Source organism: Sebastes fasciatus, chromosome 16 (assembly GCF_043250625.1).
Source record: "Sebastes fasciatus isolate fSebFas1 chromosome 16, fSebFas1.pri, whole genome shotgun sequence".
In the NCBI taxonomy this organism is placed as follows: Eukaryota; Metazoa; Chordata; class Actinopteri; order Perciformes; family Sebastidae; genus Sebastes; species Sebastes fasciatus.
In genome coordinates this window covers 18509511-18534773 of record NC_133810.1, presented here as the reverse complement: position 1 = coordinate 18534773, position 25263 = coordinate 18509511, and the positions used below count along the sequence as shown (strand labels likewise).

At 40.3% G+C, this 25263-nt stretch overlaps 1 protein-coding gene across 2 annotated transcripts in view; it reads right to left on the bottom strand.

Moving 5' to 3' along the window:
- The window catches only part of cdc23 (CDC23 (cell division cycle 23, yeast, homolog)), a 70649-nt gene that overhangs the window by 5565 nt on the left and 39821 nt on the right, over positions 1-25263 (bottom strand). Inside the window, exons 1-7 of one of the 2 annotated variants that reach the window (XM_074611706.1) lie at positions 4112-4278; positions 3681-3753; positions 1168-1305; positions 1001-1043; positions 798-903; positions 561-693; positions 138-315 (exon numbers count right to left, since the gene is read on the bottom strand). In XM_074611706.1, coding sequence (XP_074467807.1) covers positions 138-315; positions 561-693; positions 798-903; positions 1001-1043; positions 1168-1305; positions 3681-3753; positions 4112-4224 — 784 coding nt within the window. In that variant the 5' untranslated portion in view covers positions 4225-4278. Of the gene's footprint in view, positions 1-137; positions 316-560; positions 694-797; positions 904-1000; positions 1044-1167; positions 1306-3680; positions 3754-4111; positions 4279-25263 lie in introns of those variants that run through there. The other variant, XM_074611707.1, reaches the window with a different exon arrangement.

The following is a 25263-nucleotide window of genomic DNA, read 5'->3' as shown; positions in this document are numbered from 1 at the left end:
CCATAGGAAAACAATGGCACAGCCAATGCAGCGCGATTTTACCGCTGATCATCATGTGTGGACGGCTTAAGACTAAAACCTGCCCCATCACATTCTTCTGACAGGCAAAATTCTTATTGAAAAGGTAGAAAATATACCTCTGATGTTGTGGTAGGCGACGGCAATCTGTGAGATGATGTAAGTGCTCTTAGAAAAGCCGGCCTCGATGAGGTTCTGGTATTTCTGCAAGGCTTCTTTGATCATCTGCAGCTCTGTGTACATGTGGGCCATGAAGAAGTCTTTAATCCAGCAGTCTGGCAGAGACAGTGACTTCAGCTGGGGAGAAAGACCAAAAGAAGAAAAATAGATGGAATCATTTCAGTCCATATAATTGCCTGAGATTGATCTTTTTATATGTTTATTTGCATTGACTGAATATGAGAAAGTTTTCGTTTTGTTTCTGAGACATAAAGTTAAGTTTAAAAGTCATGAGGCTGTGTTGTGAGGATTGATTAGGTGACCAGGTTACTGTGGACCTGAACACATGAAGTTAATGTGTAAACACAAAGGTGGTTACCTACCATTTCAATGTTGGTGACAAGGTTACTAAGTTCCAGCCAGGCTCCCCAGTGTAGAGGAAGTGCGTGAATTGCCTCAACGAACACCTCCACCGCCTCCTTCAGCAGATCCAGCTTTCGTAGTACCACCCCATACCTGTGTTCCCACATCCACAAACACACACATGTATACAGTTTATGAGCAGTCCACTGTATTCATCTGTCTAATCTGAGGAAACACTTTGGAGGAAAAGTTCTTACAGGTACAGGGTGAACCCGTCCAACTCTCCTGTAATGTGCTTCTTACTGAGCTCAACCCTCAGTTCTCGCAAGGCTTCATTGCGCACCTGACCCTTCTCCAGAGGGCCTAGTACCACACAGAAAAACACAAAATTGTCAAATGTTAAAAGGATAACTAAAGTAATTTCTGTTCTCTTAAAACGTCGAAACAGACAAGTCCTCACCCAGGCTGTCCACAGTCTCATCGTCCTTCTTTTTCTCGCCTGACTGAAGACAAAAGAAGGAAACTTTCAAAATAGTTCACAAGCATTACAATCATAGTGAAAGCAGTCGTGTCATGAAATGAAATCGAGGCTCAAAGGATGTTGGCTTGATATCTACAAAATCTTACCAGATAGCGAGAATACATATAGAGGAAATAAGCCTTCTGACTGCAGCAGCCTTTCAGAAAGTAAGCAGAACGGTCATACTCTTTCAGGTCAAAGTAGGATTTGGCCAGTGTAAGTGCGTCCAGGTCTTGTGCATCCTCCTGTATTTGGGAAAGACAATGAACAAGAAAAGTCATCCTAATCATGTTTATGAAGTCAATTTCATTACTGGAAAAAAAAAAAGATTAATCTCATTGAAAAACAAATGGGCTGTCCCATCCATGTGTAGTGTAGTAACTGTATGGGTGACTTCTGAACACATGATTATGAGCCATTTTTATGTCTACATCAAAAACTGTCACCAGGGGGCAGTATAACATTTCCCTCCCAGCAAGAAGGACACAATTGATTAACATTAAATGGCTGCAGCTCTGCACCTGATATTGTTTATTTCTTCCTTGCGTAAGACAGTTGACTAACTGTTTAATGCTTTAACGTCTTTGCATCTTTATTTTCTTGTTGCCAACAAATCCCATGAAAAGACCAACACTAACAATGAATGGATCCTACTAATAAGTATCACCCGTGAAGCGTAACCCAGATCTAGTTTATTCCTCTGTGCCACAGACCATCATTGTAGTCCAAAAACTACTAAAAAAAACATAACATAAATGATTAGATCACACCATTCCACTGGGTGACATGTTCCTTTATTACGATGAACATGGGCACTGTAGTTTATTTCTGAGATCCCACATACATTGTCCTTGTGGCTGAAAGATAGTCCCCAACAAATTCACTATTTATTCCTGTTTAAGCTGAGTAACCTCAGCTAAAAACTACAGATACCAGCTGTTTTTATGGAATTAATTAGGCCAGCCCTTTGAGAAAAGTCGTGTCTAGGAGGTTACCCACAAATTGCGAAATCTGGTCTGAAATCTGCAAAAACTTTCAAAAACTCTTGCAAGACTCGCTGTCCGATGACCTATCCTGACCTTAACTATTAGAGATCAATGCCTAACCTTAACTATTAGAGATCAATGCCTATAACCTTAACTATTAGAGATCAATGCCTAACCTTAACTATTAGAGATCAATGCCTATAACCTTAACCATCTCGTGAGAGTTTCCCCAACTCGTGGCTTCCCTTCTAAACACGACCTTTGACAAATGAAACTACATATTTGTTTCCTATTTTTAAATACTTAAAGGAACCAATGGGGTTGGAGGCCCATTGGTTGGGGTTAAGGCCCTTACACACCCAAGCCGACGGTCGGCCAATAGACAGTTTGGGGCCCTCAGTGAGCATCCGTCGGCCTAGTTTTTTCGGTGTGTCCTGCACCGTCGGCTCTAGACTGCCCGTATTGGAGGTTTTTCATCCAATTCAGCATGTTGCTGTTCAGCTTGTTGCTGTTCAGCTTAAACGAGTCAGAGCACGAGAAGAGAAACGGAAGTGAGGAAAAGCAAGCCAACGAGTAAAGTCAAGAGGAAGAACACGGAAGGCTCTTCTCATTATTCATCTTCATCTCATCTGATCATTCCAATACACAGATGTTTTCACAACGACATGGCCATCTGGAATGAAGCTAAGTAATGAGTGAGAGTGGTGTGCAAATGTTCGGCAGACGCCGCTTTATGTCATGTACTGTATGTATCATAACAACGGCTTGTATATACGAAAAGTCTTCTGGTTACCACGACCTGCTGGTGTGGAGATTTATTTCATCTCACGCAGGTGCAGAACGTGCGTGGTAGTTGGCCGTCGGCTTAAGTCTTTACGCTGTGTTCGAGTGCAACTTTTTTGGCCATGGCTAAAGCGATGTGAAGCGGGTTGGTGTGTCCCAGCTTTAGGGCTGAATTTTGAGTAAATGTGTATTATATGATGTACAAAACATCTAGTATATTTCATTTGATGGAATGGTAACGCAGTCATAAAACATTGGATTCTTAGGTTTGAATATTTCACTTTGTCAATATCACACAGGACACACGGAAAAAGAATATACTATATATATATGTGATACTGACAGACAGCAGGATATATGATTTATAACCCTATGGCACTTCAAGTCACATGTCACATTTAATTCATCACATTTAATTCATGTCTAAGTATCTTTTGATATGTTTAGATACATTCTTTTTTTTCTGTACTGTTTTTTGTAAGTATTACATTGTTTTTATGGTTTTTATGGTTTGGTTAGGTCTTTCTGCACATTTTGTGTACTTCTTGTTGTTGTTTAACTTTTGTTGTATTTTTAAAATTATGTTAGTTTAGATTCTTCCTTTTTTGGTATCGTTTTTTTTATCCTCTGGGGTTGGGGGGAGGTCCTTTGTATAAGCCTGTGGCTTCTTGACCTCTCCTGACACATTTCTTTATTTGTTATTTTCATTGACTGGATTTTGAGCAGTTTTATATATGTGCAAATGAATAAAAATAAAAAGGGGAAATTGAGGTAAACTAGATGATAGGTAATTCAAATTATATGAGTACTAACTAAACCCAGAAGAGCCGAGGACCTGGCAGTGTACAAACCTCAGTGAAAGGAGGTGATGGGGGTAATTCATTCTTGGGAAGACGATCCAAAGCAAATGCCAGTTCAGAAGCCCTAAAAGGTAAACACAGGAAGCATGGACGTTAACATCACTGCCAGAGAACAGCCTGCAGTCAGTTTATCACACCAGACTTCTTCTTGTAGCAAAGAAAACACCACAACGTCACTTTTTCTTTAGTCACACTATGTCCAGTAACGTTACACATCATGCTAGCGTTAATATCTTAACAAAATCAGTGTTGTATATTCAGCTAACTTTAGCTACATGATTATAATGAGACTAGTAAACAGCGATGCTAACGTTAGCCAGCTAACTGCCTGGTAACTAGCGGTAACGCTAACTCCTAACGTTATAGGTAGCAGGGCAACAGACAGTCAGTTAACGGGACATGTTAGAGACAGTCAGTCTCACCACTTGGCGCTGTGTAACAGTCCTCTTTCTTTACAAAGCGATATCACGGATATGAGCTGTTTCTTGATTTGGACCAGGTCCCCAAACTCACTACAGAGAGCCGCCATTTTCATATTTCACCAAGCAAGTACGCGATTGGTGGAAGTTACAAAGAGCTAGTCCCGCCCACCAGGAATGACGTCACTTCTGCTTCCTCCTTGCTTCCAAAATAAAAGAAACACTGTTGTCGATATTTTTGTCTTGTCAGAAAAACACAGCATTTACAATATTACATTTAATATATTTGAATTTATCTTTTTCTTTAAAAAAAATCACAGATATTTGTCAGCTTGCCTGGACAGCCTGGACAGCCTTGAAAGCCTTTTAACCTTTTCGTTTGTGGCTGTCTGTGAAGGACAAGACCAGTCTAAATAGTATAGTCAAAGTGTGCTCCAAGATTATTGGAGTTCAGCAGAAGGACTTGGGCACAATTTGGGAGAAACAGGTGGCTGAGAAAGCTAAAAAAAAAAAATCAGCCAACCAGATCACATTCTTTCAGCTGAATTCTCTCTGATGCCTTCAGGCCTACGTTACAATGTGCCCTTAAGGAGAAGGAGTCCTTTATTCCTTCTGCTGTTAAACTGCTGAACACAGACCATTTCCATTTTAAATTACTGTTATTTAGAGGAACTTTAAGATATGTTGTTCTTATATATTGTTTCTTATTTTTTGGCTTTTATTGCCATAATCCTATGTATTTATATGGTTCTTATTGTAACTTGTCCCTCCAACTGCCCCATGCCTTTAATAGGTTTCCTTCGACTTAACTAATTATTGGTTGTCTGTTGTATGTATGGATGTATGGACTGGGAATGCTACAAATGAATTGCCCCCTTCGGGATAAATAAAGTTGTCTGAACTGAACTGAACTGAACTGGACATGCAAACCTACACATATTGCACTGCATTTGTAATGTCACCACAGCCACATACTGTATACCTAGCCTGATAATACTCAATGCAAGTTGTGTATTTTTCAGAATATTTAATATAATAGCCATTAAACTTGTCAAGCAATGGCTATAATAAAGACCAAGATCGTGGGCAGCGTAATGTTATCGATTTTTCAGTAAATACTGATACAAAAACAACAACAAAATATATATTTTCTCTGTTGCAGACATATATTAATGAGTGCCACAATTTATTTTCTTATTTTGTTTTGCCTAAATTGTGGTTGTTAAGCTTTAATTTTTCCTCAGTAATTTTTCTCTCTGACAATTTTGTGTCACTGGGACAAATGCTGCAATATCACGAGTTAAAACGGGTGATGCACTTTAAGTTCAATTTTAACAATTACGTTACATACAAAAACATAGCATGCACACTGGTCTGTGAAAACAAAACATTATGTGTTGTATTCATTTAGAATAATAACAGTACTGCTATGTTTTCTTTGCCTGCAATCTTATATTTTTTGAAGAAAGACGTCACAACATCATAAGGACTTTTCCCTCTATATTTAGCCTTTGTCTGAGACCTCCGTTAGCTCAGTGCTTACAGCTCTGTTAGCCCTGAGCTTACAGTCATTTCACACTCAAAACTTCAATTGCGGGATATCCTCACTGTTAGCCCAGGGCTTAACCCTACTTCAGAGCAGGGTTATTCTTGACTTTCTGAGGTTACACCAAAAAGTTCAGGGTTGGAATAACTGATGTGAAGTGAAGTTAGAGCAAAGCAACAGGATGTTCAATGTCTAGTAGTTCCAATGATTATGATGTACCTGCAGTGTAACCAAGTCGAGAAGTATTTTGATGATGTTGACCCTGATTTTCAAATGTAACCTGGGGCTTCCTTAGCTCTAGGCTTTTCAGTGTGTTATGTATTTTTCTTAGCTGGTACTGCATGTACATCCATCATGTCACCATGCATGTATATGCCATTTGCACAGCAACAGCGTGACCTCCAGTTTTCAAATGCTTGCTGATGACCCCTATAATGTCTGCCACTATTTACAGTAACACATCCTAACCTGCAGTCTATTTTCAGACCTCTCTCTGTTCATCTTGTCCTCCTGAACAGTTTGACCACAAACCTGCCTGCATGACTATTTAAAGGATAGGATGACCTTTCAGATCAACATATATGAGGTATGAAATGTTACATAGAATGAATTTAAAAGATACAATTTCTGCAGTGCCACATGTCATTTAGTCATCCACTGCCATTCAAATAGATTTCTTCATTAATTCATAACATTTTTATCAGTTTCTCTTCCTGAACCTGAACCCCAAGTTGCTCCCCGGGTGCTTTACAGCAGTCCACTGCTCCTGAATGCAGAGGTCAAATTTCATGTATGTATACTACGTATGTGACGATAAAAGGGGTTCAATCTTTATTTTATGTCTTTAGAAAGACTTCTTTAATGCTCTGCTAAACACTGCTTCTATTCTGTCAGTATTATCTGCATTTTGCTTTCATGGGAACAACAGTTACTTATTTAATCAATATCTAATTCAGTAGTGAGGTTTGAAAGAACAGCAATATTATGACACTTTCTTGTGCCAGTAATGTGTCTCATTTGATTGCCTGTCACTGGCCTCTGTGCTGCTCGGCCATGCTTCATTGGTGCAGAGCTGACATGGCTCATCATGTTTTTGTCTGTCAAAATCAGCAGCATCGTTGGCTTTGGGATTTCCATCACACTGCACAGAAGTATAAGCACAGCTTCTTTATGTATGATATTCAAGTCCTCACCTTTTTCCCCTTGGCATAATATAATGATTTATATCACATTTTAGGAAACGTAGACCCCCGGTAAATGAAAATGGAGTGAGGCTCACTTTGGAGTTTTCAAACATAAGTTCAATGACACCGAGGCAGATCTGATCAACCATAGACAGACCACTAAGATCTTCAGCTGACGCAAAAGTTGTCAGTGAGAGAAATTCTAAATCCACTCCTTCCAAAGGCTCAAGGGAAACAGCATGCGCCCTTGAAAGAGTAGACCAACAGGTGTTCACACACTGAGCTGCCACTAAGACCCACATGACAACTGCCAACTGCACTGTGATCACAGAGAAGGCTTGTTCTTCAAGTATTATTTCGCCAAGACGTTTCTCTTGTAAAGTTTGGACGAGAAATGTGTCATCTCTTTCTCACACACACAGCGACCGCAGACAGCACAAAGTGTTTTTTGATCACAGACCTCATACAGGTTGACGATGCAGGATCAATAAACTCTCATGCTCTCCTCTGCAACATCTATTAAGCCTGAAAAGACAAATGATTTGGGTTTGGTATATATATTTATGAAAGGCTATTCAGTGAAAGTAACGTACAGGATAAAACCTTGGCACACACTTGAGAGGAAACTATGCCTGAATGTATAATATTAATGTTAAAAACTACAGTTATGTATTGGTTGATGATACATACATATAAAGAAGTCCTCCAATGGAACAGAAAGAGCTTTTGATACAGTAATGGGATTAAAAATATGGATATAGTAACGGTCTTATTCATTCAAATAATTAAGACCCACTCCTTCACTGAATGTAGGGCGTAACCTTATTTAGTATCCCTTTTATGAAAGGGTAACTTCGGTATTTTTTCAACCTGGACCCTTTCTTGACTAACTGACTAATAAGGACAGCAATATCTGAAATTGGCCCAGTATTGAGGGAGAGCACTGTAGACGGCAGCCGCTCACGGGCTGCAATGTATTTAAGGCTAATGCTTAAAGGTCTAGTGTGTAGGATCTGGCTGTATCCAGCAGTGAGGTGAAGAGATTACAACCAACTGAAGCCTCTCCGTGTGACAACCGTGTTGGAGAGCTACGGTGGCCGACACGAAAACACGATTGGCCCCCTCTAGAGCCAGTTGGGGCAGAAGCAATGCGCAGAGTGTGTGAGTGAGAGAGAGAGTGAGAGTGAGAGTGAGAGTGAGAGTGAGAGTGAGAGTGAGAGTGAGAGAGAGAGAGAGAGAGAGAGAGAGAGAGTTTTTCCGGCCCAAACAGGAAAAGTTAACAGCGTTTGGTTTGTCTGTTCTGGGCTACTGTAGAAACATGGCGGTGCAACATGGCGAACTGTGTGGAGAGGGGACCCGCTCCCTATGTAGATATAAAGGAAGAGCTAAACACGATTCTTAGTTTCAGGTGATTATACACTAATGAAAACATACTTATTAATAGATCCTCCTAAATCTTACACACTGGTCCTTTAACTTTCACAATTGTCAACAGTTCCACAGCAGGTGTCAATTAAGTTATTTATTTGACATGTACTTTGCAACTTTGTTATGCCAATAAGCATTCATTATGAACTTTAACATTTTAGTGAGCAGAAGGCACATGCAGTGAGCAGACGTTTGGCAGATGGGAATGAATTGTATGAAGAAGTGAGTACCGCATTTTGCCAAGGGGTGGCACTGTCTAACTGGATTCACCTTGGGTTGGAGGAAGAAAACATCCAATGTGTATTACTATAAAACTGATTTTATTTTTTAAACTCTAAACGTGTAGATCAAATCATCCAAGCAAAATGTTTCATTTTGATAATGTGTTTTCCTTGAAAGTGCCGGGCTAAAATGATCTGCCAGTATCGTCGTAATTTGTCTACAAACCTGACAATGAAGTCAGTCCTTCCCTCTCCTTGAAAGGTACATTAGGAGTCGTGTGTTTGAAATGTCTTTCTTAATAAGTTGAATTTTATCCAAAGAGCTGAAATGGGAATTTGGAATGAGAAATTAATTGTGTCTGGTCCCTCAGGTCTCCTTAAGGAGCGAGAGGATGACACAGAAGAGTTTTTAAATATGTACACAGCCGAGGGACAATGGGGTCCTTCACTGAAGTGCTGCATGATACTAAGGTTCTGGTTGTTTAGTTTGACGTGGCTGATGATGATACTCCATTATTCACACACAAGACAGCAGAATATAATTTCCCTTCATTTAGATACAGCGTCTCCTCTCACCTCCCTGCACTTCCTTCTCTCTGTTGGACATCCTCCGTCGGACATGTCTCCCTAGTTCTTCCACAGAGCAACAGCCACTTTAGAAGACTGACAAAGTAATCAAGTAGTACTGCGGTTTACAAGGCCGCGCACATGGCTCACTGAGCAGGTTGAAAGAGGTGCAGAGACGGGCCTTATATAGTCCATCCCTTTCACTCAGCCCTTCCTCACTTCCTTGTTTTCATCTCTCTCTTTCATTCGCTTACACATACACAGTCACGCACACACACATTTCTGATGTTTTTTTTCTCCTATACTCCACTTAAACGTCCCACAGACACACACATATCCTGCAGGTATGGGGCAGTGGAGTGCATGATGGAGCTGCTGAGACAGAATTTTGAGACAGCTGTGTAATTGAAAGGGAAAATATGCCAACAACGTGCTTGATTGTTTTGTGTGTGTGTGTATACGCTTTCACCTTGGGACTCAAAGCTGTTTGTAAAAATCCATACAATGCACAATTATTTAACCTAATATGTTGTTTTGATTTGCTGGTTTTTTTTTATTACAAAAGTCACTTTTTAGACCACGTTTTTGATTCTCAATGCGTGTAAATAATACAAACTTATCCATTTGAACTAATTTGAACCTTTGATCTCTGCCTTTGAAGAACAGTATGTTCTTTTATCTGTTTCAAACCAGAAAATACATCCTTATCCTCAGAAAACAAAGCCTGGATACTGTTACTCTCTGCTTTTTTTCTTCTTCTCTTATTTCTCTTTGCAGCTGCAAGTCAAAGCAGCATTTGATGGTGGAGTAGATTTCCCATCACTGGTATAAATATGGGGGAGATGGTAACAAAATACTTGAAAATAACGTCTGAGGCAATAGAAAACATATTTCCGTGCAAAAAAAAAGAAGCAATATTTCCCCCTTAAAGCAAAACATTTCTCTACATCTGCTACATTTGTGTAAGTAGGCGTGAAAAAGCGACTTTACAGGCATGCCCAGTCCCTGTGGTTTTGATCTTCAGGGCCCGGCGCAGGACCCTGTGATTGGCTGTTGATGATGTTGTTTAGTTGGACCGAGAACAGCCAACAGCCATGTCTCGTCAGGGCAGCTACCACCTGAGCACTGGGCACTGCACCACACTGCCTTCACAGGGACACAGTCACGCACTGGTCTGTACCGGATCGCATTTATGGCCATTTTTGTAGCATCATGATATGGTGAAAATCCTCAGATCCTTTAGTAAAATGCAGCAATGCAAAAACACTCCATTACAAGTAAAATTCCTTCATTCAAAGAAGTACCTCAATATTGTAATTAAGTACAATACTTGAGTAAATGTATTTGCTCTCAAAAAATTCATAAATCCCCCTGAGAGGCAGTTCAGCAGGCTGTTCAGTACATGATAGTGAGCTACTTTCAATATCTTAAGTCTCTTTCCTTTGCACCTCATGTCTTTTGTCTATTCTTTACCATGAATAAAGTGTTTTGATCGAGGTTATATGAGGAGAGAAGAGAGGAAGAGAGGGAGGCAGAGACAGATTCTTCAAAAAAGAAAAAAAAGACATAAGTTGTTCTCTCTGTCAGTCAGGCTGCAGTAACCTTCATGTGAAGGTGGCATGTGATGTGTCCCAGAAACATGTCAGGCCGTGGATAATGGCTGAGACAGATGTGTCACGTCTGTGCACAGAGGGGGGGAGAGGGATATGTTTTGGGTGTGGGATTAATTTGCCTTTAGGGACAGGTGCTGAGAGGAGCGGGAGCAGACACAATAAATCTAATGTTACATGCCCCCCCCATCCAACCTCACAGGACACTGGGAACGCGCAACTGCCTAATTCATATGGAAAATCTCTGTCAGCGATATGCTTTTACACCAGTGTTATTATTTCCTGTAATGCGATACCCTTCTTACTCTTCGAGCATTATGGATTTTGGCTGGTCACCCTCATGAAGCCAGCTGGTGACACCAAATGATATCAAGTCAGTCTGAAACACCCTTGATTTAAACCAGACATTACATCATATTCTACTTGAATGAGTTCAGGTTTTAAATAATTTCATATCACAGGGTCCCTGGTCAACTGCAGGAGTTATGATGCACAAATTCATTTAGACATGTAACTAGAGACCATCTTGCGATGGGATCACACCAGCCGCGATGCCAAATCGGGCCATGGACGTAAACTGTGGGGGGCCAATAGCCCCTTCCCCCTACTTCCAGCGCCTTTGCTTGGACTATGCCCATCTTCGAACTTGGCCTTCATTTTGATCTCAACAACACCTGTAAAGTTTCGTGACTATGTCTTGCATGGTTCTAAAATGTGAAGCCAATGCAGAAGTGCCTTAAACTTGCATTCTTTCTAATAGCCAGCAGGGGGCGACTCTGATTGTTTACTAGTCTATAAGAAAATGACCCTACTTCTCATTTGATTTATTACCTCAGTAAACATTGTAAACATGAGTTTATGGTCTCAATCGCTAGTTTCAAGTGTTCTTCAATACAGCATGATGTTCATTTAGTAAATTATGGTCCCATTTAGAGTCAAATAGACTTTAAAACAAGATATGCTTGAGGGCGTGGCTACCTTGTGATTGACAGGTCGCTACCACAGCGTTGTCGGGTCTGGAAGATGTCTGTGTTTTCGTCTTACAACGTTAACCCTTTCACAGTGTGTTTTCAATCCATGAAAGTTAATTATAAACTTTTTGGTTGCCTGAAAAAGCGTTCGGTTGTACTTTGCTCCACCTGTGTCACTTCTGGTTGCAAAAAATCAAGATAGCGACCTCCAAAAATCAAAATGGCGACCGCCAAAATGCCAAACTCGAGGCTTTAAAACGGCAGTCCACAAACCAATGGGTGACGTCACGGTGACTAGGTCCACTTCTTATGTACAGTCTATGGTTGTGGTGACAAAATCTTTCCACAGACAGACTAAGAGACATAAAACGACCTCTGTGGTAGTTACCGCTACCATATTTTGCCATGATGACTTACACACAGACTCACAAGGTGAAAACACCACCAGCCACATGCTGTCACGGCTGGTAATAAGCCAGTCAAACGTAATTATCAACAGACGTAATTCAGGTCAGAAATGGCAGCACAGAGCGGGGATGGGCATGATGGGTTGCTGCACCCAAGGCTATGTAAATACATTATTAAATATTTTATGATTCATGACTTTATACATGAATTCTGATATCAATTCTCTTTCCTCCATGAAACCCAGAAGAGATATCACAAATTTATGGGAGGACTACACGTTCTCTCTGCCAAATGGTGTAATGCTCTCAGGTAATTAATAAAAGATATATTGCTATTACACTTTTTCCAGCTCGTCTACTATTGTAAGTGAGCTCATTTGTCATGGGATGGTCCCTAAAGATAAATAGACAAACATGTTTGATCAGTAGTAGAAAACAAAGTGTTTCTTGGCCACTGCTGGAGCAGAGACTGATGATGATGATGGCATCCAAGATCAATGTAATGTAACAACCAACGTGTCATAATAGGTTATTTGGAACTCCTAAACATCCGTGACAGAATGCGTGAACAGTTTTAAGACCGTCCCCCTCCTGGATGCCCAGAACTCGAGAAATCAACACTGAGGTGAAAGATTTGACCTTTATGGCCTCTGCAACAGGCACTCTCTGCAATTCTGACCTCTTAAACCTCACTGACCTCCCAGCGGGCCCGTCATTACAAACTCACGCTGTGGAGCCAAACATTGTTCAAACTCACTAAACTCTGTTTCAAATTCTAGTGGAGATCCCAAAAGTTGTGTATGAAATGATCAACAAGACATGTAGAATAAGTCCATTTGATGGAACTGTGCAGCCACAAAAAACGTGGAATCTTGGGTTTGAATTTTTCATACAGTGTAAACATCATGGAGCTTCAGTGAAGAGCTGGAACAACCTGCTAGAAAATATAACTGTCAGTCAGCATGAAATAATAATAACCTCAAACCTTTGGCCAGTTGGATATACAGCAGAAACAAGTTGTGAACACAACACTGACACATCATTACTTTTTAAGTTGAAATTGTGAACTTGTTAGCAAACAGTTGGTTATGCACACATCCAGCAGTTACAGACCAACATTATCATATTCATTTGGAGTTGTGCTTCTGGTCACCAATTTAAGTCCATTATTAACTCTCCTTTAGCTCTGTTTTTGGTCTCCACCAACTCCTGAGTGAAACATCTGTCTCTTTAGCTGCTAAAGGCTCCGCTATGTTCACCAGCTTGTTGCTGGTTAAGTCCCTCTGCTGTTTGATGCTGAGAAGGTAGTGTATAATGAGTTTTTAGATTTCTGTTCCATTTTCCTAATCGACGCAATGACAATGGTGTGGCCAGGCAGCAAAACAATGTGCTAAAACTCGCCATAAAGCTCCATAAAACAGAGGGGAGCTGCAGATTCAGGTGATAATTCTCTTTAGATTCATCACTATGAGTGACCACTTTCACACTGTCACATTAGTAGAGTTTCCATTCACATATTTTAATGCGTATTTTGAAGCATCGCATTAGAAAAGCTGTATTGAAAAAGCAAAATTCGTAAAAAAAAGTTTTAGCACTCGCTTGAGTTGGTTTTTGCCTTTATCAAAAAAGAGTTGATGAGCTAAATGGATTATGGAAATGCCTTTGCTAAATAAATTCTGACAGAGCGAACATTTAACTCACATGACTGATCAGCCGTTTCTGCTTTCGGCATCTTCTCGTATATTCCCATACTCGTGTGAATGCTAGTCTTCATCTCTGTACAACATGAAACATGGCCAATACTAGCTGACATGAAAGAACAATTATAACTTGCCCAATTGAAACAAATTCCTGAAGAAGACCTCTCCATTTTTCTATCGTAGAAACAACCTATAGCGCCAACTTCTGACCAAACTATGCTGTAGCCGACAAGCAGAGTTTCTTCGCTCCAAACCAGTTGAAAAAATATTGATAAGAAGAAGATGGAGATGGCTAGGACATGTATTAAGGAAACCATCTGATGACATGACAAAAGTGGCATTGCGTTGGACACCAGAGGGAAAACGCAAAAGAGGGAGGCCCAAAACAACCTGGAGGCGAACCATCGAAGGAGAAATGAAGACGAGAGGATACAGCTGGAACAGCATTAAGAAGAAAGCAAACAACCGAGATGAGTGGAGATCCTTAAGTAAGTAAGTAAGTAAGTAAACCAGTTGATGGGAACGTGCCTAATTTGCATTTCCTTTTTTGCGACATTTCAAAAGTTTGTTTAATATTTGCTTGACAATTGAATGGAAACAAAGCTATTGTTTTCAAATCATTAATATAAACATTTTAGGGCTGTCAAAGTTAACACAATAACGCATTAATGCAAATTAGTTTTAACGGCACTAATTTCTTTAACACATTAACACAACTTGCAATTTCTAAGTTGTAGCGGCTCAGTTCTAAAGCTAGAGTGAAGATACTGGTATCATACGAAACCTAAGGAATCCATTTGTACCAACTAGGGGTGGAACGGTTCACAAAATTCACGGTTCGGTTCATATCATGGTTTTGGGGTCACGGTTTTCGGTTCGGTTCGGTACATTTGTGTTACAGTGAGGAGGTCATGTTCTGATATCAACATGCTTTTCATTTATTTGGCAAAAATAAGTTAACAAAAGTTTGCCTTAACAAAAGTATGGCTTACATAAGGAACATAAACACTTCACTTCATTGTCAAATCTTAATTGAAAGAATAGCTCTTCTGCTTTAATTAGTACAAACAAAAAATGCAGCTTTGTTGTTTTCATATAAATATGATGTAATTATAGACTAAGGCCATCAACATAAATTGAAGCATAAGTTCAACCACAACTATACTAAAAAAAAAAGAAAAAAGAACAGTATAACATATGTCTCAATTCCCTGATTATCAGCTCTTAACTGAAAAATTAGTTTTTCCACTCAAAAAGTATTTATTTATCTATGTATTTATATTCATTCTTGTACACTTTATATATATATATATATATATATATATATATTTTTTTCTGAGTGCCCTCCGGGTATTGTCATGGGTGGGGGGGTTATATACCAGTCCAAACATGTTTGTGCAATGGATTGTAAGAGTTGTATTAGCAAAATGTATAAATAAACTCTGTTTAAAAAAAAAAAAAAAAAGTGCAGTATTTGGAAAGAAATACAGTTGGATTTCTGTCCCACTGTGTTATTTAAAAATAATTAATTAATATAAAACACATTACAAGGATTGTGTTGCTGGAATTACTGTGTTGCTTAAGTGTCAGCGAGAGGGAATATTATAGTGCGGCTCAAGTAACGTTACGTTAATCATATGCTGAAATCCAGCGTCCTCCACGACTGCATAAGGCTGCATATCTTTCACTATAAACCTCCCCAATGCTTTAGTTATGTTTTTTGCCCTGACGAGTCTGCTTGTAGAGGCTGTTTCAATACTGCGGGGAGGAGTTGCTCTTTCCTACCCGAAGTGTTGCCGCTAGCATAAACCACACGTGTTGCACAGTGCTCACACAGTCGCCGTTTTATCCACCACTTTTTTCCCGTCATTTTCATTGTAACACTAAATCCGTAATGCTCCCATACAACAGAGCGAAACTATGCTGGTGGATCCTCTAACCGGACTTTATCGTGTCCACTCACCATTTCCTTAGCTGACTGACAGCCGCACTCTGCACTTCATCTTGAGAAGGGGGCTTTTTTTACCTGAACCGTTCCATCCCTAGTACCAACCATGTCATAAGCTTGTCGGGGGGCTGGTCTCTGCGCGCCTTAGAGCAGAATATGCATACTACACGCTGGTCAACGATATTGTGGGGTTTCAGAGTGTGTGGGGTGTAGAAGGGGCAGTGCGTACTGTTGGGGAGGGGGGCTTGACTATATGTATGTGAACTGTTACGAGCTGCGACGGTAGAAAACTGGTTGCTATGGTTTTGTGTAGTGAATTGTGTAATGTTTTATGGTTGTTAAGTGGACTGGTTTGCTGTGTAATGGTGAACAGAATGGTTCTGTGTGTTGGTGGGAATCTAGTGGGTTGGGCTGGTGTGAGTGGATGTGTGAGTGAAGGTGTGTGTGTGTTGACGGGTGTATGAAGGGGGTTGATTTTAGGTGGGTAGTTTCAATTTCTTTTTTCCTAGGTCTTCTTGTATTTCTGGGTTTTTAAGTGCGATGTTTAATTAAAGAACATCAAAAGTCATAAGCTTGTCGCGAATGAGGTTAAATAACGCTACAAAAGCGAAAAACTGGCATGGCCATTTTCAAAGGGTTGACCACTGATCTCAAGATATGTGAATGAAAATGGGTTCTATGGGTGCCCACAAGTCTCATCTCCACAGATATGTCCACTTTATGAAAATCACATGCAGTTTGGGGCAATTCATAGTCAAGTCAGCACACTGACAGCTTTACACTTTATGTGAAGGGGTTTTGAATTAACTATTCAGGTATAAAATGAACTCTTGCAAACTATTTAAACCAAAAACACTAATCTGTACCAGAGCTTGAAATGACCCTTCTGGACCACACTATTTTTCATGATGACAGGTGAACAGAAACACCCTTTAAATTTAAAGGTGAGCTTATTTGCTTCATGGTTATGTGCTGCTGGTGCCACATCTCCACATACTGTAGCAAACAATAACAGTTTTGTTCACCTCACTGGAAACTCTCACAGTCCGTTCTCCCTCCGTGGACAGTTCATTTCCATTGTTGTGACCGATGTTTACATGCTGCTGGAAGCCACTGCCTTCTTTTGTGAGCTGGCTCAGCTCCTCTCCTCAATGGAGGGTTCCCACGCTAAGCGCTGTTTATCATGTTTGGTAACATTAACCACACCAATCAGCCTTTTAAGCTCCCTAACGACAAGCACCAGAAGACATGCCCCTGTGGGCCAAACACAACACTTGAGCAGAGTTTCATGTCAAACACTGATGCTTACCGCCTGCTCGGTCTGACCGCGTCATGCTGCTCCTCTCAGGGAGTGTTTCAAATGTACAAACTGGGTTATGTTCACTGTGGCTTGGGACACTTTTGATGAACTCGCTGACATGAAGACATCACACAGCACATCGTTGTGTGTGAAGATATGTGCACCATTACAAGCGCTGACAGGGAACTGCTCTTTTTTGAGATCAAGGCCCAGAAGAAGCAGCATGTCGGAGGCCTCCTCAAGGCTCCAAGAGAGCCGAGACATCATTGAGTTCCCATTATGCCACTATTTTATCCCGCCGATTCAGACTGCTTTTTGCGTTATTCATGCGCGTACATGGGGAAACACTTTGAGCTTTTAAAAGCTGAGGAAGATATATCAATTTGGAAAGCAAAAAAAAAACATTCCTTCCTCTCTCTCTCTCTTTCTGTTCCACTCTTTGTTTCTCACTCTTAAACACATACAGTGGCCTTGAAGCTAAATTAATTAAAACAGAGCAAAATAATTAAAAACTGATGTAAGGACAAAAGAATCATTCCAACTTGACAGCTGATTAGAAAAAGACTTACTACTTTGTGTTTTTTCATTTTCAGAAAGAGTTTGATCTCCTGCGCATCAAGTAAAATTTTAATTTTGAGTGACATTTTTATATATATATACTAGACAAATCTAACTCCAGCTACTACTTTCCTCATAATTATTGGGTTTTACATAATTTAAATGTTATTAGCTATAAGGCACTTTACCTTCAGAGAGGGGAAATATCAAATATCTTATCTCCTGTTTACTATATTCTGCGGTTGTGATGTGTTTTTTGTTAATCAAGCACAATCGACAGCACGTGACTGAGCTTTTGTTTTAAACTCTAATTATTTTACATGAATGACTTACAGGCTCTGGTGGTGTGGAGAGAGAAAAGTGCCAAATGTAATAGTAACATTATTTATATAGCAGCTGTCATTCAAAAGAGTGACCCAAAGAAGACAAAAGAAACACATATATATATATATATATATATATATATATAGCAAGCACATGCAGCTAAAGATAAATAATGCCCTTAATGAGGTCTCTGAAACTATTTGGGGACACCAGAGTTTTGAGCCTCAGTGTCGGTTGTAAATTATTCCACAAAGGACGGAGCAGCATATCTGATTTTCCCTCAGTCACACGATCACAATGTCCAGAACTGATTAAAAATTTACTCACTAGAGGAAAATAAAGAGCTTCTTCCCAACTTTTTTCCCCCAACATTTGATGGAAGTCATACAATTAAATTGATATAAAACTTCCACATGTGAGAAAATGTCCAAATCCAAGGATGAGTCATTCAGCCCCATGAATTATTGAAGTGTGAGTGCATTTTGTGTCTTGTCTCTTACATCAGAACATCATAAGCCAATATGCTTTAGTTAATATGATGTGTTCTTAAATAAAATCTAAGGCTTTAGAGAGAGAGAGAGGAGAAGGAAAGGAAATTAATTTGTCATGTGTCAACACTGGGAAGTGATTGCGCATTTTATAGTGTTCTGACAATTCATGTTTTGGTTTTAAGATAGTAAAAAGAAAACACACATGAATATGCACAGCAGTGGCTACAATCAGGTCAATATATTGCAACTGCTGCATGATGCAACTGTGATGTGATTACAGCGTCTTTCTGATTTATCAGAAGCAAAGGAAATATACAACCCCCGACATCAATCTTCTTAAAAGCTTTGAACCATACTCACTATAACCGCCTCAGAAAACTTCCTCATGTGATGTAATTATGATTTAATTACGTTTTTAGGCTTCAGGATGATGTTTACTTGACTTCTAATTGAAGCAGAGCTATATTTTCTTAAAGAAAAGGAATAGTCAGATGGGTCTCTGATGGCTTTCAGAGGTCGTGTTTGGTCTGCTCATGACACAGAGATGCTGAATTCTTAGAAAGCTGTCGAGAGAGACCTCTATGGTCAATTAATGTGGCACCACTCTGAATGTCAAAAAAAAGGTAAAATCTAAAATGTAGTATCCAATTTTATACTTCAGTCTTGTCTGCAGCCAAAGGTACTCTAAAGGACAACTCTTGAGTCAGCTCTTGATTAAATAGATCTATGGATCAATTTTTCATCCTCAAAACCCTTTTTTAAATGACTCGAGGCAATTACTGCAGAGTTTGCCAAAGGTCTCCTCTGTCTTCCCTCGCTCTCTCTCTCTCTCTCTCTCTCCCTCCCTTTTGCTTTCCCTTTGCTTGCATCACTCACATCTGCCTTTGTGGAGTGAATTAGTAAAAGACTGCACTAATAAAAGATCAGCCAGCCGGAGCTGACTGATTGAATTAATAAGCAACATAATCATGGCTGATCTGTAAAGTTTTCTACAAGCCAAAGCATTAAGAGCACTGGGTGTAGCACGCTGGAGAGCGTCTGGCTGCCTGTCACATCTCTGCATCTGCTCCCAGCTGCTGTCAATCCCATCTTCACCTAATTGCTTGAGATGGAGGGTTGCAAATTGTCTTAAAGGGTTCCCCCTCTATTTAATTTTGCTCAAATAAAAACTTGGAGCTGCTGTGATTGTTTGTTGCTGCCTCCTTCAAATGTTTACTGCAGTAGAAATTACACAGAGATTTAGAGCCCCTTATACATCTCACAGTTATAGTTTGAGAAGGATTAGATTTTGATATCATGATGTGCCAAACAGCAATTTCACCATGTTACTTAGTTAGTCAGTTAGTCTTTGTAATAGGTCATTGGAATGCATCGCACTAAATCGCTTTCATTGTGTATAGAGTCGAGCAAGGACTTTTGGGAGATGGGCATTGTTCAGCTGACTCAAAAAGCTAGTTGGATGAACATGGTCAACATTTCTTGCTAAATCAGCATGTTAGCATTGTCATTGGGATAGGGATGCTAATTTTGAAAAATGTTCTTAACCGATAACCGACCCTCGTTAACCGATTATTAACCGTTAACCGTCAAGATTTGTACCTCGCATGCAGCGGTGCGCCAGCTGCAGTGTATGAGCAAAACAGACAACTGATGTCCCCAGTTCACCCGTCAGGAGAGTTACTGTAGCAGCCACGCTGCTGTGTATAGTGTCGAGGACATTCAGCCACTTTCCCAGTAAAAGTCTCCACCGCACATTTAGTTTAGATTAGCAGGTTGTCAGCTGTGTGTCTGCCCGGCAAAACTTTAGCGAGTGTCCGAGAAACAGTGTGTGTATTTGTGCTACGGTAGCAGCTCTAGCGTCTGTCAGCGCGACGCAACTTTAACGAGTGAGCGACAGACCGTGTGTGTGGCAGCGGTGAGTGTGGGGTTGTTGGTGGCGTTATAGCTGTGAACGTAGATGAAGCAGTGTGTGTACAGTTTATTTGTCGGTGAATAAATGCTACATCTCCTACGCTCCGCTCAAGCCATGGATGTATTAAGAGAACTGGATACAGTTGGAGGCGGGCCCCGGTCATTCCTATGAGAGTTGCTCATTGGCGCATGAAGCCTAAATGGCTCGACTTCCATCTGGGAAAGTACCCGGACCTTGGCGGAGTAGCGTCCGAGATGATTGGCGGAGTATCGTCCGCTCTGTCATATGACTTGGTCACAGGGTCCAACGTCACACCGTCGTCACGGCTTGCGCTCCAGCTTCGGTCTGGGTCTCACTCACATAAACGGAGGAAGGGAAATAACTCTGGATTCAGTTATTAGTGTGTTTTACAACTTTAAAAACATAATTTTTTAAATAAGGGCTATAAGGTGTTCGTACTGGGAAGTTGATTCAACTAAAAAAAAATGATCCGCTGAGTTACAGATGTCTCTTTCTCAACGTAAGTCTATGGAAAAAGTATTTTTTGGCCCAATGCATCACGTGACTGACACGGAAGTTGCAGTACTGCCGTTTGTCCACTATGAAAGTCTGGATGGACGACCGGCGCACTTCCTGGGGGCTTGGCTTAAGCGAGCTCCTAGAGACCCGAGCCAACTTCCTGTATCCTGCAACTTTGTCTCCGCCTCTTAAGGTGGGCAGTTAAGGTGGACCAGCTTTTCTCCTTAAAGTGAGGAATCGCTCCTCTGAGCTGCTAACGAACTTAACGGTTAAACGGTTAATTATTAACATCCCTACATTGGGAGCAAGTTAGCCTGCTGATGTTAGCAGCAAACTCAAAGCACTGCTGGCCTAAGTACCCATGGACTCAGTGGCACCTCTAAGGGTGGCGAGGGAGGGCCATTGATTAATCGCAATTAATTGCATGATTGTCCATAGTTAATCAAGATTAATCACAAATTAATCGCACATTTTTTATCTGTTCAAAATGTACCTTAAAAGGGAGATTTGTCAAGTATTTAATACTCTTATCAACATGGGTAAATATGTTGCTTTATGCCAATGTAGGTCTATATTTATTATTGGAAATCAATTAACAACACAAAACAAATATTGTCCAGAAACCCTCACAGGTACTGCATTTAGAATAAACAGAAATGCTTAAATCATAACATGGCAAACTCAAGCCAAACAGGCAACAACAGCGGTCAGTGTGCTGACTTGACTATGACTTGCCCCAAATTATATGTGATTATAATAAAGTGTGCATGTCTGTAAAGGGGAGACTTGTGGGTACCCATAGAACCCATTTTCATTCACATATCTTGAGGTCAGAGGTCAAGGGACCCCTTTGAAAATGGCCATGACAATTTTTCCTCGCCAAAATTTAGCGGAAGTTTGGAGTGTTATTTAGCCACCAGACAAGCTAGTATGACACAGTTGTTACCAATGAATTCCTTATGTTTTCTTTCATATGATGCCAGTATCTTCACTTTAGCTTTAAAACTGAGCCCGCTACAACCTTCGAAAGATCGTTTGCGTTAATGCGTTAAAGAAATTATTGGCGTTAAAAAATTTGCGTTAACTCGTTATCATGTTAACTCTGACGGCCCTAATAATTAGAAACATTAACTGTAAAATAAGAAACCAATGTATATCAGTATGTGATATATATTGATTGATAAACATATTGACATACTGTAGTTTTCAACTATATTACAACAGCATAATAGAGTTCCTAAAATTCAGTTATAGCTTTTGGTTTCACTGACCCCATCTGGCCACCTCTAATAAAGACTTCTGGGGGCTCCACTGCATAGACTGTATTTATTCATTGTTTATCTTGTTGTTTTATAGAAGATGTTTTTGGTAGAAGAAGAAGAAGAAGAAGAAGGTTTCCTTCTTCTTGCAGTATTATCAAGGGTGAATGTTTAAAGGTCATAATACTAAATTAATTAAGAGATCCCATATAGATTTTGAAAGGAGACACAATTTTACCTGCTTCTTTTGACATCTAATATATATTTTATATCCACCTATTTTAAATCAAAATCTAATTGTTTTTACTGTGTAAACAGTATGTTTCAGACTGAAGCTCATGCTGTACCAGCAGACAAAAACACCAACCAGACAGATTCCTGATAGTTTCAATGATTCTCACTACATGACACCCTGCTGATATTCCTTTTTGAATAATCACTCCCTACATGCTGTTGTTCAATATTGTGCTTCCTGCTGTGACTTTAAACAGATAATTATTATCCAAAGTCGAATTTCCTGTTCATAGAAAACAAAAGATCTTTGACGAAGAAGCACCAAGCTCCACAGCTGACACGTCTCTACCTCCATCTGAAATAACATTAAACACCAATATGGTCGGCATGCCTGTTGCCACACACTGCTCCTGGCAATCAACATTTTTACACACTCATTGCTCACACCTCTCGCTCTACCTCAGGCTGTGGCCGTGTTATTAATTCCCATGTAGAGGTATCTGTGTTTATTTATCCACAAAATTCCTGTAAATAATCGGTGTTTGTGGTGGAGAGCGGCGGTGTGAAAAAGTCACTGATACCCAGTCTATTAACTTGTTGACACTTTGGGGTCGGCCTGACTCTGGGCTAATGTGGAGTGTGACCGAGCAGAACCATCTTCATTATCCTGGCGTAATGTTTCATCGCTTCAGGCTTGTGCACTGATGGCCACCCGCCTACTTCTCTGCTTCAACCTCTCTTCTTCTATTGCTCCATGTCTCTATCTTCTGTAAATGCGAAACGGCTGCTCGCCATTCAGTATTTTTTGAAAACATTTTTTCCACTGATTTCTAGTTTATTTCACCCTCCGTCCATCCGTCTCCTTTTTCTACTCCTATCTTTCTCTGTAGCTTTATTGCATCATCTTTCTTTGGTGTACTCATATTTCCTCCTCTCATTTCGCTCTGCCTTGAGATGTTGCCATCTGTCTGCACTTGCTGGCCTAACTGCTCTTGTGCTATTTGTACATCTTCTTCGACACAATTTTGTTGGGCCAAATCACAGCTGCTCTCTGTAATTTTCTCTTTCCCCAGACTGATTTGGTCTCTGTGGCACGTTGAGGTTTTTCAGCTGTTGTTAAGGTGACAGACATGGGCCAGCAGGGCGTCTCTTGATACCTGAAAGAAGTTTTGATCGACTGCTTCTTGAAAACATTATATTTTAGTTGTCAATAGAGACGGTTATGCATAACAGCTACTGTATGTGAGAAAAGTTCAAAATTGCATGCTCTGCTTTTAGTGGTAATGAAAATTCAGCGCTGTGCTGTGACGGGGAGTCGGGGGAACACGCTGGCTTTCGAAACATGTCCCCATTTGACTTTATTTGCATTCTTGATGCTTATTGTAAATCGTTGCACATCTACATGAGCTGTGCCAATTAAAGTTCACGGAGTAAACAGCTTCAGAATAATTATGCATTAGAGGAATAACAAGTAATATGAAGCTGTCCACAAGAATCGCTCACTGCCTTTCCACTCCTTCCACACACTGTCATTTTGTCACTTGCTCTGTCAGGAGCTCTCAAGTCACGCTAGCGTGGAAGCATGAACAAAATAAATGAATTACCTTTTCTTTAGTAAGATTAATCGACATAGGTGTAGGAAGAAGAAGACGAAGAAGAAAAGTAGAAATCAACCAGGTGCAAACTATTGATTTAAATCCAAAACATGACCTTTGTAACACGTCCTCTCCAATTCTCTCCTCACTCTCTCCTCCTCACGCTGTCTAATAACGCATTAAAGCTGCATCCTGATCCTGGAGCTACACCTTATTTTGCTGTAGGATTCAATGTAAGTCATTGTGGGGGAAAAATTAAATCGATGTGTAAAACTGTGTACACTGTGACTTTCAGGAAGCTACAGTATCTAAATAGTAACATAACATTTTAACAATTATTCTATTAAGTCATTCATGTTTTTGGTGCCAGGATATTCCAAATCCATAAAACAAGACGTGTAGTTTCTGTGGAGGATTTGGCATTAGGTCCTGCATTAGAAGCTGAATGTTATGACGTTACAGGCAAACTGGACAGACACTGGTCAACATACCTAATGATATAAATAAGGGCTATTAGAGTGTTCGTACTGGGAAGTTGATTTTCCAAATAAGTCTATAGGAAAACGTCTTTTTGGGCCCAATGGCATCACGTGACGGACACGGAAGTTGTAGTACCGCCAGCTGTGGGTTGCAGATTGCAACCAACTGAAACTCCTCCCGTGTGCCAAGCGTGTAGGAGAACTACGTTGGCCGATGAGAATGGCTCTATCTAGAGCCCGTGTTTGGTTTGTCCATTCTGGGATACTGTAGAAACATGGCGGACTCCATGAAGAGGACCCTCTCTCTATGTAGATACAAACGGCTCATTCTAAGCTAATGAAAACACAACGATTCTTATTTTCAGGGGATTATACACTACAGAAAACAAACTTATGAATATTATATTCCATTTCTGCCAACAGATCCCCCTAAATGCTACACACTCTTCCTTTAAAGACCCTGAAACCTTGATTTCAAATCTATGGTATTTATGCATTGCATTAATGACTAAATGAGCAACAATCAAAGTTAAAGTTCGAAAAAGTTAGCAGAAAATGAAGGGTTCAAGTAGGATGCCATTGCTCACAGTAAGAGGCTGATTGAAAAAAAATGGAGTGCGCAGTCACCTGCTGCCTTTAAGTATGAAGTATGGTCTAAAAACAGCTGGAGTGGCTGAGTCAACACATCCCCCCACTGGGCTGCACATTCCCTGAGCTCCCAGCCAGTGAGTGTGACACGATGAAGACCATCCTCCTCCTCTCTGCTGTGATTGGAGGACCGATCTCCCTTGAGGTCAATCATGTTGACCCTGCTGAAGAAGTTCAGCTGGATGACAAAAGAGGGTCAGAGTGACCTCTGTCTGAGGTATTACCAAGTTCCTCTTACGCTATAGACCTATTTA